Genomic DNA, 18,271 nt, shown 5'->3' on the forward strand with positions numbered 1-18,271 from the left:
TTTCCCTGGAAATCGAACCCATGACCTTGGCGTTGCAAGCGCCACGCTCTAGTGTTTGAGCTACAGGAAAGCTCATTCGCTGGGTTAAAACAACACAATCACTGGGTTAAAACAACAGAAGGCGTGGCGGCGGAGGCAGTGATGCTTTGGCCCGTGTTCTGCTGGGAAACCTTGGGTCCTCCATCATGTGGATGTGACTTTGACACGCTCCACCTACCTAAGCATTGTTGAGATGGAGACGGTATTCCCTGTGGCTGTGGCTCTTTCCGCAGATAATGCGCCGCCACAAAGCACAAATGCTTCAGGAATGCTTTGAGGAGCACAACAACGAGTTTGAGGCGTTGACTCGGCCTCCAAATTCCCCAGATCTCAATCCAATCGAGCATCTGTGGGATGAGCTGAACAAACAAGTCCTCGCAACTTACAGGACTTAAAGGATCTGCTGCTAACATCTCCAGATACCACAGCACACCTTCAGGGGTCTAGTGGAGTCCATGCCACGATGGGTCAGGCACCAACAGAATATTAGCAAGGTGGTCATAATGTTATGCATGATCGGGGTGTATATAGTGTATAGTGTTACATATATATAAATTAATTGTAAAAGCGGGCGAGGTGAGGAAGTGTAAGGTAGAAAGTGGCGTTTGTGATTGGAAGGAGGCCGATTTATTGTGTCTCAGAGAGGCGCTGAGTGAGGATAATGCCGAGCTAAGCTCTCCATCGCTCCTCTGCTCAACACACACACACACACACACACACACACTATCCTCAGAAGGCACGTGTGCACCATAATTAGAGCTGATGATGTCAGCCAAGTTCCAATCCACGCCTTCTCCATCCTACACGTTCACGCTCAGAGATTCGTTTCATCCTGTTTAATTGCACGGAGGGAATTACGGCAATTTCGTAGATTAGCGGCTGCAGAAGGAGCTGCGCGTTTACACCACCGAGGGTGGGGTGGGGGTTATGATCATATCCCGTATTTCTTAATTCCGGGGAATATTGTATCGCGGGTGTGACATTGAGCTCTGTATTATCCAGTGAAGGGGAAGGATGGTGACTCAGCACATCAGAGAGGGGAAGCCTGAATTACTGCGCCCGCTGGGGGGCTTTTAATTAAGACTGCGCCATCTCATTTATGTCAGTCATTTGCGGTGTTAGGATACACAATTATGCAAGCATAGTTAAGATAAAAAATACAAAAGTGGCTGTATGGTTATGTTTTTGTTCAGTATTGTCTTGTTTTCCAGTACACATATCTAAACATTAAAAAAAATGTAAATACATTTGTCTTAAAGGTGCAGTGTGTAGTATTATATATGAGGATAAAAAATGCTGAAATGCAATATAATATACACGAATATGTTTTTATTACCATATGCTGCGTTCACACCAAACGCGAATACAGCGTCAAAATCTCGTCTAGTTGGACATTCTGAATCCATTCAAAACGAGTGTAAATGAAGTGAAATAGACGCGCGTTCAAGCCGCTCCAGGAGAAATATGTCATAAAACACCACTCTGCCTCTTTTCATTTTCATTAAAAATATATATTAATCATTAATAGCCACACAAATGTGGTCCAGGCAACTCCTACATTATCTTCACTGCATGTATATTTAAATATCCTAAAAAATAAAGTTATGAAACTTCTCTTTGCCCTCAGTCAAAACGATTTGGCAGACAACAAATGATGCTTCATGAGAGCAAAGATCGGCCGTTATATCCACACAAGATGAATTATATCTGATGTTTAACCACTACAGGACATCAGAGGCAGAAGGACTGGCCGAGGAAAGGCTGCTCTCGCCGGGGTTAATGAGCGCCGCTGATCCACTGGAGCTCACACACACACACACACACACAAGATTATTGTTTTAAATGGGCGCTCTCTTTATAAATAAACCACAGATTTGAGCTTTAAACTACATTCTCACCTGAAAAAGTCTTAAAACTACAGTTTGTGACACAGTAACAGTAGTATTTTTAAATTATGCAGGGTTTCTCATCACATGACTTTACCATGTGATAGCAGCGAGCAGGCTCCTGATTGGTTAACGCCGTGCGAATTGACGCCAAAGTTCAGATTTTTCAACTCGGGCGTCAGACGAGAATTCGCTTCAAACGCGCGAATGCACAAAAAGCACCAAATAAAATAACTAGCGCGTATCGCGCAAGACGGGAGACACGAGAACTGGACTCGTGAATGAGGCAGGACCTTCAGAGACACGTCAACACGTCTTTACATTCACTTAAAGGGATAGTTCACCCAAAAATTAAAATTAGCCCATAATTTACTCACCCTCAAGTCATCCGAGGTGTGTATGACATTCTTCTTTCAGACGAATAAAATCTGAGTTATATTACAAAAGTCCAGGCTAATCCAAGCATTATAAAAGCAGTAATAGTTGCTCTGTTTTTGAAGTCCATAAAAAGTGCATCTGTCCGTCATATAACTGCTCCACGCGGCTCTGGGGTGTTAATAAAGGCCTTCTGAAGCAAATCGATGCGTTTGTGTAAGAAAAATATTCATATTTATAACTTTATCAAGTAAACTTTTGGCCGACCGCCTTCAATATATGAATATTTTTCTTACACAAACGCGTCGATTTGCTTCAGAAGGCCTTTATTAACACCCCAGAGCCGTGTGGAGCAGTTATATGACGGACAGATGCACTTTTTATGAGTTCAAAAACAGAGCAACTATTACTGCCAATGCTTGGATTAACCTGGAATTTTGTAATATAACTCGTAACTGTAATATAAGTTGGTAATATAACTAAAGAAGAATGTCATACACACCTCGGATGACTTGAGGGTGAGTAAATCATGGGCTAATTTTCATTTTTGGGTGAACTATCCCTTTAACATTGAAATCACTCGCTCGTTTGGTGTGAACGCAGCATAACAATTGTTATTGGTTTTGGTCTATACGGCTAATTTTGCCCTTCATGACGACTGTGAGGAGGTGAATTGTTTTATAACTTTATAACTATATAAAGCCTTAAAGTTCTGCATAATTAAGGGCGTGGCCACTTGAGTGACAGGTGGATTGCTGCTGCGGTCACTACTTGCTGTTTGTCAGCTCCACCCATGTTCCGCCTCTTTGCCCATTTTCGGTTATCCGGACGTGACGTTCGGCTCCGCCCACTTTAGGCTTCAAGAATGCTCTTCAGAAACCTATGGGTGACGTCACGGAAACTACATCCATCGGTTCATACAGTCTATGAGTAAGACTAACATATTCACACTAAAACCCAAAAAACGTTTGATTTCATGGGGACTTTAAAGGTGTCGTGTTTATGAGGATCTATTAACAAATGCAATATAATACACATAACTATGTTTTCAGTGGACTATAAAGAGCGTTATGTTTTTATTTCCTTAGAATGAGCCGTTTCTATCCACACACACCGCGGGTCCCTTACAGTGAAGTCGCCATTTTGCGCCGCCATGTTTCTACGGTAGCCCCAAACGGACAAACTTATCTTCAGAGCGCTAGCTACTCTCTGCTGTCTCCAACAACAACATTTTTGTCCTGTGTCGGCCACCGTAGCTTCTCTATGGGCTTCGAAAGGGAGGGGTGAGCGGTTGCAATTCACAACCTCACCACTAAAATTTACACACTGCACCTTTAATGCAAAATGGCACAATAAATAAAGTTGGTTTTTGAATTAAAGTGAGAAGAGAGACTATATTTTATGTCTGGAAAAAGACCAAAGATATTGATGACTCACCTTGCTCTCATCAGCATATGCAAACTTCTGTCCAATCAGATGCGGTCTTGAATGAGAATGCCCCGCCCCCTGATGCCAATCTTCATTCATTTCTGTGATGATACTACTTTGCTTAATACACGAACATTAGATATGTCCCAGACTTCCTGTTTAAAAAGATGAGTATAGTAAGTATTATTAAAGTAAATGCGGCCAGTTTTGTTGTCATGGTGCATTTAATATCCTACTCCACAACGAAATTGTATGAAAGTCATTGGAAAACAAATTCCATCGCCCCTGGTTGTGTGAAGGCAAATAAAGTTCTGACTATATAAAAATGATGAAAAATCACATCACATGACCCAAATAATAAACAGCATGTGGAGACCAGAGAAGGAGAGTTTAGAGAAAGCTGAAATCTGAGTGATGTAAACGCAATATTATAAACTAAACCTGCCGACTGTTCTCTCTCTCTGCAGCTGCTCCTGAAATCTTGGGCCACAAACGAAGCGAGAACAAAAAAGAAGGAGAAAATGCGACGCTGCACTGCAAGTCTGTGGGATACCCGCATCCTGTGTGGGTGTGGAGAAAGAAACTGGGCCGAGGGTCTTACATCGTACGTATCCAAAACACACATCTCAGACTGAGAGTCTGGACACATTACTGGTTTTAATGATTTTGAAAGAAGCCTTTAATGCTCATCAAGGCTGCATTTATTTGATCAGAAATACAGAAAAATTTTTTTAATATTTTGAAATATTATTATAATTAAAAATAATTGTTTTCTGTTTTAATATACTTTCTAGGGCTGTCAAAAGATTAATCGCGATTAATCGCATACAAAATAAAAGTTTGTGTTTACATAATATATGTGTGTGTAGTTTGTTAATTATTATTTATATATAAATACACACACAAGCATGTATATATTTAAGAAAAAAATATTATTTTTATATATAAAACATTTATATTTATATATATTATAGATTATATAAATGTATATACATAAAAATATTTCTTAAATATATACATGAATGTGTGTGTATTTATATATAAATAATAATTAACAGAGTACACACACATATATTATGTAAACACAAACTTTTATTTTGGATGCGATTCATTTTTTGACAGCCCTAATACTTTTACATTTACATTTACATTTATGCATTTGGCAGACGCTTTTATCCAAAGCGACTTACATTGCATTCAAGGTACACATTTTACATTTTTGTCAATAATACTTTCAAATATAATTTTCATCCAGTGATCAAAGCTGAATTACTCCAGTCTTCAGTGTCACATGATCCTTCAGAAATCATTCTCATATGAGGATTTATTATCAATGCTTAATATTTTTTAGAACCTGTGATGCTTTTTAAAATGTACAGCATTTATTTAAAACTGAAATCTTTTGTAACAATATACACTACCGCTCAAAAATATGGGGTCTGCAATATTTTTCTTTTTTTTTTAAAGAAATGAATACTTTTATTCAGCAAAGATATGTTAAAGGTGCACTATGTACTGTCATCAAACTACGCCTTTGTTTAGAACAGGTGACCTCTAGCGGAAGGAAAACTTACATAGTGCAGCTTTAAATTGATCAAATATGTTAGAAATCTGTTCTAACTATATAAATCTTTACTATCTAGAATAAATGCTGTTCTTTTCAACTTTTTATTCATCAATAAATCCTGAAAGAAAAAGTATCACAGGTTATAAAAAAATATTAAGCTGCACAACTTTGATAATAAATCCTCATATGAGAATGATTAGTGAAGGATCATGTGACACTGAAGACTGGAGTAATGATGATAAACTCAGATTTGATCACAGGAATAAATTACACTTTATTATATATTCACATAGAAAAACATTATATTACATGGTAAAAATATTTCACAATATTAGTTTTTTCTGTATTTTTGATCAAATAAATTCAGGATTGATGAGAATAAGAGACTTCTTTCAAAAACATTAAAACTAGTAATGTGTCCAAACATTGGTATATATATATATTTGTATAGACTTATTTTTAAAATATTTTGTCCATTTTACCAACCCTAAACTTTTGAATGGTAATATATATATATATATATACATATATACATATATATATATATACATATATATATACACACATACACGCGTGTGTGTGTTGGGTAGGTTTAAGGGTAGTGAGTGTGTGTGTGTGTGTGTGTGTGTGTGTGTGTGTGTGTGTGTGTGTGATGGGTAGGTTTAGGGGTAGTGTGTGTGTGTGTGTGTGTGTGTGTGTGTGTGTGTGTGTGTGTGTGTGTGTGTGTGTGTGTGTGTGTGTGTGATGGGTAAGTTTAGGGGTAGTGTGTGTGTGTGTGTGTGTGTGTGTGTGTGTGTGTGTGTTGGGTAGGTTTAGGGTTAAGGGGTAGTGTAAGGGGACATAATGTACAGTATAAAAAACCATTACGCCCATGGAATGTCTTCACTTAGATAGCAAAACAAACCTCTGTGTGTGTGTGTGTGTGTGTGATGGGTAAGTTTAGGGGTGGTGTGTGTGTGTGTGTGTGTGTGTGTGTGTGTGATGGGTAGGTTTAGGGTTAAGGGGTAGTGTAAGGGGACATAATGTACAGTATAAAAAACCATTACGCCCATGGAATGTCTTCACTTAGATAGCAAAACAAACCTCTGTGTGTGTGTGTGTGTGTGTGTGTGTGTGATGGGTAGGTTTAGGGATAGTGTGTGTGTGTGTGTGTGTGTGTGTGTGTGTGTGTGTGTGTGTGTGTGTGTGTGTGTGTGTGTGTGTGTGTGTGTGTGTGTGTGTGTGTGTGTGTGTGTGTGTGTGTGTGTGTGTGTGTGTGTGTGATGGGTAGGTTTAGGGGTAGAGTGTGTGTGTGTGTGTGATGGGTAGGTTTAGGGGTAGAGTGTGTGTGTGATGGGTAGGTTTAGGGGTAGAGAGTGTGTGTGTGTGTGTGTGTGTGTGTGTGTGTGTGTGTGTGTGTGTGTGTGTGTGTGTGTGTGTGTGTGTGTGTGTGTGTAAATATACTACAATTCAAAAGTTGGTAACATTTTTAATATAATATAATTTAAAATATTTAAAAAACAAGTCTCTTCTGCTCACCAAAGCTGCGTTTATTTGATAAAAATACAGTAAAATATTCCTCCAGTGAAGATCATCAGTTCTCTATGTGAATATACAGTAAAGTGTGATTTATTCCTGTGATCAAATCTGAATTTATCATCATTACTCCAGTCTTCAGTGTCACATGATCCTTCACTAATCATTCTCATATGAGGATCTGATGCTCAACCCACATTTATGATTATTGTCAGTGTTGAACACAGTTGTGCTGCTTCATATTTTTCTGAAAGAACATTCTAAAGAACAGCATTTGTTTTGTAATATTATAAATGTCACTTTTGAGCAATTTAATGCGTCCTTGCTGAATAGTAGTATTCAATTCTTTTTTGTTTTTAAATCGTATTGACCACAAACTTTTGTATCCGGCAATCCAAATTCAATCTTGAAAGTTCTTCACGTGAGTAGTTTACCCCAAACATTAAAACATGTGTCGTTTAATACACAGATGATGTCCTAATCTTCTCTGAATCTCTTCCTGCAGGACATCGACAACAGCACTGGGCGATTCTTCATCACCAGCAGAGCTAATTTCACAGAACTGAGCATCGTCAGCCTGGACATCAGCACTGACCCGGGCGAGTATGTCTGCGACGCCTCGAACATCATCGGCTCCAGAGAGTCCATGATCATCCTGCGGGTGCGGAGCCATCTCGCCCCGCTGTGGCCTTTTCTGGGCGTCCTGGCCGAGATCATCATCCTCGTGGTCATCATCGTGGTTTACGAGAAGCGCAAGAGGCCGGACGAGGTTCCTGACGGTAAGAGGCGCGCGGCTTGAAGGATTTTTGCGGTGTGATTTCCTGTAGGCGTTTGTTCATCACGACCGGCAATGTATCATCATTCTGAAGTGCTGGATGAGGCTGTTGAAGTGAATTATTGCACAATTATGACCACTTATAATTGCTAATTCTCCTTGATTTTAGTGACACTTGTTTTGTGTGCGGCGGCTGCTTGCCATATTCTCAATGAAGCTACTCGAAATAGAGCGCTGCAGTCATGACGTATATTCACAGGTTTTCCACACGGATTTCTCCGTTAAAGGGTTAGTTCACCCAAAAATGAAAATTCTGTCATTAATTCCTCACCCTCATGTCGTTGGACACCCGTCAGACCTCCGTTCATCTTCAGACACACATGAAGATATTTTAGTGTAAAGCTGATGCTGAGAAAGGCTTCAGATAGGCCTCCATTGGCATTCAGTACATTTACACTCACAAGACCCATAAAAGGCACTAAAAATATCATTACAAAGTCCATCTCACCACAGTGACTCTACAATAATCTTACGATGCGACGACAATAGTTTTTGTGCGCAAAAAAAAATCAAAATAACACCTTTATCCAACTTGTTCTTGTCTTCCGTGTGTGTCTCCACGACGCATGCGCGAGAATATGACGCAGATCCGGCGTTCGGACACATGACCCAGAAGCGATTTGTTTACGAGCAGAGGAAGACGCGCGTGTCTAAGCTGTTGAATTCTACATTGATCGTGCTTTAGGTCTCGGCGTAGTTCTGTAAATGGGGCTTAAGTGTGCATTTCATGGATTCCCGAACGCTGGCGCTACGTCATATTCTCACGCATGCGTCGTGGAGGCACACACGGAAGACAAGAAGAGGTTTAATAAAGTCGTTATTTTGTTTTGTTTTTTTGCGCACAAAAACTATTGTCGTCGCTTCGTAAGATTATTGTAGAGTCACTGTGGTGAGATGGACTTTGTAACAACGTTAGTGCCTTTTATGGGTCTTGTGAGTGTAAATGTACTGAATGCCAATGGAGGCCTATCTGAAGCCTTTCTCAGCATCAGATTTACACTAAAATATCTTCATTTGTGTCTGAAGATGAACGGAGGTCTGACGGGTGTCCAACGACATGAGGGTGAGGAATTAATGACAGAATTTTCATTTTTGGGTGAACTAACCCTTTAAGATAATCTTCACAGATCAACACAACTTTTTTGAAGCCTAAATACAACCTCCTGAAGTAAAAAAGCTAAAGTTAAGGCCCTTTCACACCGGACGCGTAATGGAAAAACAAATATTTTGTGCGCGAATAGTTCGCGTCAAAACCATTCAGCCTCGATGCGAGTTTGCGACGTCTGTGATGTTTCAGAGCTCCAACATTCCCAAACATTCACGGCGACAGCTGAGAAAACACGGACACTTCCTCATCCAGTGAAGACGAGCTTTTCATTTTATTTAAAAGACAGAGAAGAAGGTTTTGGGTGCACCCAGTCTTAGGGCGTTTTCACACCTACCTTGTTTGGTCTGGATTTTCGGACTTTTCAGTTTGGTCCGAATCAAAATGACAGGTGTGAAACAGACGAAATTTGGTCCGACGAAAAGAGGTAATCTCAGTCCGGATCACAATGCCGTTCACACTGGCATTTTTAACAGCGAACCTAAAGTTACCGAACCAAAGGCATAGGGATCACAACCTGATTGATCGGCTTTTATGACGTATATTTCGTGACGGAGCTGCTTACCGAACATTCAAACAATGCTGTGTGCTGATTAAACGCCATCATCTCATGCGTGTACATATGGTTTTTTTTCTACCACTCACGAAGAGCTCATCAAATGTTCAACACACTCAGAGCAGCAGCAGGATTTCCTCCATTGTGTGCAGAAACGCAGATCTGCATATACAGGGAGTACAGAATTATTAGGCACGTTGATTTTCTGATCATATTTTTTTTCCAGGCACATTTGACCAATTCCAAACCACAGTAATCCTAATAACTACTATTGATTTAGTATTTAATAATGTATAAGTGATATATAATTGTTCATGAAGGCTGGAAATGAAAATCACCTTATATTCAGGTGTGCAGAATTATTAGGCATGTTTTCTTTTACAGATAAATTGAGCCAAAAAAGAGATTTAACTCAGACTGAAAAGTCAAAAAGTATTAAATGCCCATGAGAAGGATGCAATACTAATGCAATACTAGACATTGCAGTTAAGGCATGACCATTGGACAGTGAAATGCTCGTACCACTGTTTGAAGAATTCATCTTCCAGAATCTGCCAGTACGTTTTGGGAGTTCATTTTTAGTCCATCTCTGCAAAACGGACTTCAGGATGGACTAAAATGAACTCCCAAAACGTACTGCCAGATTCTGGAAGATGAATTCTTCAAACAGTGGTACTAGAGGATGTGGTGCTGGTCCTTCAAGAGTCACTCTCAACCTATCTGTCCATAAAGCCTATAAAAAAACCTTCTTCATGTATTTTACAACACTTCAGCTTGTGATTCTTATTTAGTGGGGGTCATTTTTTAGGATTCTTTACCTAACTGAAGTCTCTGAGATCCTGACACCTGCACTTCTGGAGACTCCAGGTTAAGGTTGCAGCTCTGGAAAATGGTGGCGCTGGAGACTAAAGGGTTCCTGATGGTTTCACCCTTAATTCTTCACCTTAATTCTTCATTCTTTTGCAGTTAACAGGTGTCTTTTCTCCGCCACCTGTTTTTGTCAGATCCTGCTGACCCAACGAGCATTTCACTGTCCAATGGTCACGCCTTAACTGCAATGTCTAGTATTGCATTAGTATTGCATCCTTCTCATGGGCATTTAATACTTTTTGACTTTTCAGTCTGAGTTAAATCTCTTTTTTGGCTCAATTTATCTGTAAAAGAAAACATGCCTAATAATTCTGCACACCTGAATATAAGGTGATTTTCATTTCCAGCCTTCATGAACAATTATATATCACTTATACATTATTAAATACTAAATCAATAGTAGTTATTAGGATTACTGTGGTTTGGAATTGGTCAAATGTGCCTGGAAAAAAAATATGATCAGAAAATCAACGTGCCTAATAATTCTGCACTCCCTGTATTGATGAGGCTCTTCACCTCCTCGCTGCTCCACGTTTGCCCTCTACTCATTTTGGATACACCGATCTTTCCACGTCGTCAAATCAGCTGACTTGTAGCGTCACATCTTGTGACATCACGTCCTGTTTTTGGTTCGTTTACATGTCTTTGGTCCGTGTTGCGTTCATATATCAGTCGAACCGCACAAGAGTTGGTTTACCCATCTTTTTAGCGGTCTCATCTAGAGTTGTTCCGATTCCGATACTAGTATCGGAAATATCACCGATACCACAAAAAATTCTGGCATCGGTATCGGCGAGTACTTGAACCCATGTACCGATCCGATACCATTTTCATAAACAAGACCTATTTATGACCGCGAGCTTTCCCTAACCACTGCGCGGTTCTTCTTCGGTGCTCAGAATGCATTGCAAACACAGGAAGTTGTGCTGCGTTGCCACCATAGACCGTAAAAAAATATGGAGGACTCGACTTCATTGACTTCCGCTGACCAAAGTTGAAGCTTTCATAGGCCCGCTCACGGCGCTGACATCTTGGGACCGAGTCTGCGCAGTAGAGAACAGGAAGTAGAGGCGCGATTATCAAAAGCCCGCCCACACTCTCGCAGATGCAGAGCAATTCATTATGTTGGTGTGAAATAAACAGTTATGGAAGTGTAGAAATTAAAGCTAAAGCTCCAATCTCCTCCCAAAAATCCAGAAAAAAGTCCGTTACAACTTCACTCAGAGAAGCCGTCAATCTCAGCTGTCAATCATGACGTCACACCCCTCGTTTTTATAGCATCAAATAACTCACTAAAACTAAACTTATTTAAAAAAAGAACACTTGAAATTAAATTATTGTAATAAAAACTGCCTAAAATGACAGAAACCATCTTTAGGAAACAATTATTTGAAGTGTAATTAAATTGTTTAGTGTGTCTCGCGCCCATTCAAATACATGGAGAGGCGGGGTTTAGGAGCTATACTGGGACCGGCCACCGGGGGGCGATCGAGGCGCGAAAGCTTCAATTTCTGACTGAAGCACTACAGGCTTGGTTCCCACAAAGAACTACTGTTTAGAGCAGCGAAGAAGAAGAAATGAAAACGTGTTAGCAGTAGGCTATGTCCGCTGTTTACTGGCTGTTTAGCAGTATTTCGTCTCTGTGTGGATGGCGGGCGCCCGCGAGCGCACACACACACACACACGCGTGACGCTGTTTTTACAATCTCTGCCGTGTGTCACTATCAAGCGACAAACTCCACCAGTTTGTCTACGTCCATATTCACAGTCTATGGTCACTATATGAGGACACGAACGCTGTCAAATGCATGTCAGATAATGAAAATACTGTAATGAATGTAGTTCACTGTATGTATTTGTTCATGTTTTATTAAGGGATAAGTCTGAAGCACACCATAAAATAATTCTGGCAATTCATACAGGGCTAGTAGTTTATACAGCTGTATATACAGATACACACCCAGGTATCGGAATCGGTATCGGGAAGGGAAAAAGGGTATCGGAACATCTCTAGTCTCATCTACGGTGGCCCAGTAGTGCACAACACAACGAAATATAAAAAGCAAACATAAGTTCACAACACAACGAAAACAAGCCACAACACAATGAAATCAAGCCACAACACAAATAAATCAAGCCACAACACAACGAAAACAAGCCACAACACAAATAAATCAAGCCACAACACAAATAAATCAAGCCACAACACAATGAAAACAAGCCACAACACAACGAAATCAAGCCACAACACCAATAAATCAAGCCACAACACAACGAAAACAAGCCACAACACAAATAAATCAAGCCACAACACAACGAAAACAAGCCACAACACAATGAAATCAAGCCACAACACAAATAAATCAAGCCACAACACAACGAAAACAAGCCACAACACAAATAAATCAAGCCACAACACAACGAAAACAAGCCACAACACAATGAAATCAAGCCACAACACAAATAAATCAAGCCACAACACAACGAAAACAAGCCACAACACAAATAAATCAAGCCACAACACAAATAAATCAAGCCACAACACAATGAAAACAAGCCACAACACAACGAAATCAAGCCACAACACAATGAAAACAAGCCACAACACAACGAAATCAAGCCACAACACCAATAAATCAAGCCACAACACAACGAAAACAAGCCACAACACAAATAAATCAAGCCACAACACAACGAAAACAAGCCACAACACAATGAAATCAAGCCACAACACAAATAAATCAAGCCACAACACAACGAAAACAAGCCACAACACAAATAAATCAAGCCACAACACAACGAAAACAAGCCACAACACAAATAAATCAAGCCACAACACAAATAAATCAAGCCACAACACAACGAAAACAAGCCACAACACAACGAAATCAAGCCACAACACCAATAAATCAAGCCACAACACAAATAAATCAAGCCACAACACAACGAAATTAAGCCACAACACAACGAAATTAAGCCACAACACAAATAAATCAAGCCACAACACAACGGAAACAAGCCACAACACAACGAAATTAAGCCACAACACAACGAAATCACCACAACACAACGAAATCACCACAACACAACGAAATTAAGCCACAACACAACGAAATTAAGCCACAACACAACGAAATCACCACAACACAACGAAATTAAGCCACAACACAACGAAATTAAGCCACAACACAACGAAATTAAGCCACAACACAACGAAATTAAGCCACAACACAACGAAATCACCACAACACAACAAAATCACCACAACACAACGAAATTAAGCCACAGCACAACGAAATCACCACAACAAAACGAAATTAAGCCACAACACAACGAAATTAAGCCACAACACAACGAAATCACCACAACACAACGAAATCACCACAACACAACGAAATTAAGCCACAACACAACGAAATTAAGCCACAACACAACGAAATCACCACAACACAACGAAATTAAGCCACAACACAACGAAATTAAGCCACAACACAACGAAATTAAGCCACAACACAACGAAATTAAGCCACAACACAACGAAATCACCACAACACAACAAAATCACCACAACACAACGAAATTAAGCCACAGCACAACGAAATCACCACAACAAAACGAAATTAAGCCACAACACAACGAAATTAAGCCACAACACAACGAAATCACCACAACACAACGAAATCACCACAACACAACGAAATTAAGCCACAGCACAACGAAATCACCACAACACAACGAAATTAAGCCACAACACAACGAAATTAAGTCACAACACAACAAAATCACCACAACACAACGAAATTAAGCCACAGCACAACGAAATCACCACAACACAACGAAATTAAGCCACAACACAACGAAATTAAGCCACAACACAACGAAATCACCACAACACAACGAAATCACCACAACACAACGAAATTAAGCCACAACACAACGAAATTAAGCCACAGCACAACGAAATCACCACAACACAACGAAATTAAGCCACAACACAACGAAATTAAGCCACAACACAACGAAATCACCACAACACAACGAAATCACCACAACACAACGAAATTAAGCCACAACACAACGAAATTAAGCCACAACACAACGAAATCACCACAACACAACGAAATTAAGCCACAACACAACGAAATTAAGCCACAACACAACGAAATCACCACAACACAACGAAATTAAGCCACAACACAACGAAATTAAGCCACAACACAACGAAATCACCACAACACAACAAAATCACCACAACACAACAAAATCACCACAACACAACGAAATTAAGCCACAACACAACGAAATTAAGCCACAACACAACGAAATTAAGCCACAACACAACGAAATCACCACAACACAACAAAATCACCACAACACAACGAAATTAAGCCACAACACAACGAAATTAAGCCACAGCACAACGAAATCACCACAACACAACGAAATTAAGCCACAACACAACGAAATTAAGCCACAACACAACGAAATCACCACAACACAACGAAATCACCACAACACAACGAAATTAAGCCACAACACAACGAAATTAAGCCACAGCACAACGAAATCACCACAACACAACGAAATTAAGCCACAACACAACGAAATTAAGCCACAACACAACGAAATCACCACAACACAACGAAATCACCACAACACAACGAAATTAAGCCACAACACAACGAAATTAAGCCACAACACAACGAAATCACCACAACACAACGAAATTAAGCCACAACACAACGAAATTAAGCCACAACACAACGAAATCACCACAACACAACGAAATTAAGCCACAACACAACGAAATTAAGCCACAACACAACGAAATCACCACAACACAACAAAATCACCACAACACAACAAAATCACCACAACACAACGAAATTAAGCCACAACACAACGAAATTAAGCCACAACACAACGAAATTAAGCCACAACACAACGAAATCACCACAACACAACAAAATCACCACAACACAACGAAATTAAGCCACAACACAACGAAATTAAGCCACAGCACAACGAAATCACCACAACACAACGAAATTAAGCCACAACACAACGAAATTAAGCCACAACACAACGAAATCACCACAACACAACGAAATCACCACAACACAACGAAATTAAGCCACAACACAACGAAATTAAGCCACAGCACAACGAAATCACCACAACACAACGAAATTAAGCCACAACACAACGAAATTAAGCCACAACACAACGAAATCACCACAACACAACGAAATCACCACAACACAACGAAATTAAGCCACAACACAACGAAATTAAGCCACAACACAACGAAATCACCACAACACAACGAAATTAAGCCACAACACAACGAAATCACCACAACACAACGAAATTAAGCCACAACACAACGAAATCACCACAACACAACGAAATTAAGCCACAACACAACGAAATTAAGCCACAACACAACGAAATCACCGCAACACAACGAAATTAAGCCACAACACAACGGAAATGCTCCCAACCACTCAGGGGCACTCGGAGCGCTGTAAAGTTGCCACTGTTTTATAGGGTCGGCAATCTTACAAAGAAATCAATACCACAATTAGTTTTAACAGTATTTAGGCTAACCATTGTTTATTGATATGAAATATTAATTTAAAATCACCTACATGCATTATAGCTGCATATTTATGCTCGAGAATGCGTTGACCCGATACCACGGCGCTAAGGGAACGTCTGCCAATTCCACCAATTGGTTGAAACGTATAATTTGTATGAATTAAAATTACTTTTAACATTTAAAAACAGACAAGTTAAAATTCCACAGCTTGATTGTATTGTAAAAACTGACTTAATAATGCACAACACAACATTGGAATTTGAAAATTAAAAAAAAAAAAGTTAATTTAATTCATACAAATTATATGTTTCAACTTGTTGGAATTGGCAGACGCTCCCTTAGCGCCGTGGCAGCGGGTCAAAGCGTTCTCGAGTATAAATATGCAGCTATAATGCACGTAGGTGATTTTGAATTGATATTTCATGTCGGTCAACTACACACTTAAAACTGATCGTAGTGTTTAAATATTTGTAAGATTGCCGAATCTATAGAACAATGCAAGGAAAACTAACTTTACCGCACTCCGAGAGCCCCCTAGTGGTCGGGAGCATTTCCGTTGTGTTGTGGCTTGATTTCGTTGTGTTGTGGATTTTTGTTGTGTTGTGGCTTTTCCGTTGTGTTGTGGCTTGATTTCGTTGTGTTGTGGCTTGATTTCGTTGTGTTGTGGCTTTTCCGTTGTGTTGTGGCTTGATTTCGTTGTGGCTTTTCCGTTGTGTTGTGGCTTGATTTCGTTGTGTTGTGGCTTTTCCGTTGTTTTGTTTTTTTCGTTGTGTTGTGGCTTGATTTCGTTGTGTTGTTGATTTATTTTGTTGTGTTGTGGCTTTTTCGTTGTGTTGTGGCTTTATTTCGTTGTGTTGTGGATTTATTTTGTTGTGTTGTGACTTTTTCGTTGTGTTGTGGCTTTATTTCGTTGTGTTGTGGATTTATTTTGTTGTGTTGTGACTTTTTCGTTGTGTTGTGGCTTTTTCGTTGTGTTGTGGCTTGATTTCGTTGTGTTGTGGCTTTTCCGTTGTGTTGTGGCTTGATTTCGTTGTGTTGTGGCTTGATTTCGTTGTGTTGTGGCTTTTTTGTTGTGTTGTGGATTTATTTTGTTGTGTTGTGGCTTTTCCGTTGTGTTGTGGCTTTTCCGTTGTGTTGTGGCTTGATTTCGTTGTGTTGTTGATTTATTTTGTTGTGTTGTGGCTTTTTCGTTGTGTTGTGGCTTTATTTCGTTGTGTTGTGGATTTATTTTGTTGTGTTGTGACTTTTTCGTTGTGTTGTGGATTTATTTTGTTGTGTTGTGGCTTGATTTCGTTGTGTTGTGGCTTTTTCGTTGTGTTGTGGCTTGATTTCGTTGTGTTGTGGCTTGATTTCGTTGTGTTGTGGCTTTTTTGTTGTGTTGTGGCTTTATTTCGTTGTGTTGTGGATTTATTTTGTTGTGTTGTGGCTTTTCCGTTGTGTTGTGGCTTGATTTCGTTGTGTTGATTTATTTTGTTGTGTTGTGGCTTTTTCGTTGTGTTGTGGCTTTATTTCGTTGTGTTGTGGATTTATTTTGTTGTGTTGTGGCTTTTTCGTTGTGTTGTGGCTTTATTTCGTTGTGTTGTGGATTTATTTTGTTGTGTTGTGACTTTTTCGTTGTGTTGTGGATTTATTTTGTTGTGTTGTGGCTTGATTTCGTTGTGTTGTGGCTTTTTCGTTGTGTTGTGGATTTATTTTGTTGTTTTGTGAACTTATGTATGCTTTTTAAATTTCGTTGTGTTGTGCACTACTGGGCCACCGTAGGTATAAAACATGGAACATTTTCTAATGGAAAACAAATTTCTGAACTAATGTTGTAAACTATGGGAGTCAGTTGATACTACATTAGCCTAATAATATTGAAGGTACAAATTAACAGATTTGTCTACAAACACTTAAATCACACTAAATTATGTTTTTTTATTATTATTATAAAGTTATAATATTAACTTTACATAATCATAATTCTACTCCAATTAGTTTTTTTGAAATATAAACATTTAAATGGTGGCTGTCATAAAAACTTGCCAGATTTATTCATACAAACATGCATTAAATATTGAAGAACATTGACAATGAATATCCTATGTAATGTGGTGCATATAATTAGCAAAATGCTCCTCTCTAGAGTTAATTTTGAGTTTATGGACACTGGATATGGTTTTTCTGAGGTAAATGTGACATTGTTTACAAGCCGTTTTACTTGCATCTTTCTGCGGTTGAAACACTTGAGCTATTCTATGTGACATGATACGGATTTCGGTAAGTTGTCCTGTATCTTTAAACACACTTTCAGACGCTCATTCATGTTTATTTTGCGCTGTTACTGGTATTAAGGCGGATCCGTTCATGTGCCGGTTCTCTTGAGCTGAGCTGCGATCTCGCGCCACAACGGTACAATTTTTTACGTAATTTGAAATCTGAGACTTTGTGTCATATCAATAGTAATAAAGCACAAATATTATTGTGATTTATTGGATGGGAGGCGTGCTACAA

The 18,271-nt window shown here is 39.4% G+C and overlaps 1 protein-coding gene across 1 annotated transcript in view; it reads left to right on the top strand.

The window, feature by feature from the left end:
• Window positions 1-18,271, top strand: part of nptnb (neuroplastin b) — a 100,522-nt gene that overhangs the window by 63,337 nt on the left and 18,914 nt on the right. Inside the window, exons 5-6 of the mRNA XM_079825841.1 lie at window positions 4,196-4,332; window positions 7,316-7,589. Of these exons, the coding sequence (XP_079681967.1) occupies window positions 4,196-4,332; window positions 7,316-7,589 (411 nt within the window). The remainder of the gene's footprint in view (window positions 1-4,195; window positions 4,333-7,315; window positions 7,590-18,271) is intronic.

This window comes from Gobio gobio (genome assembly GCF_949357685.1).
Source record: "Gobio gobio genome assembly, chromosome: 9".
Taxonomy (NCBI): domain Eukaryota; kingdom Metazoa; phylum Chordata; class Actinopteri; order Cypriniformes; family Gobionidae; genus Gobio; species Gobio gobio.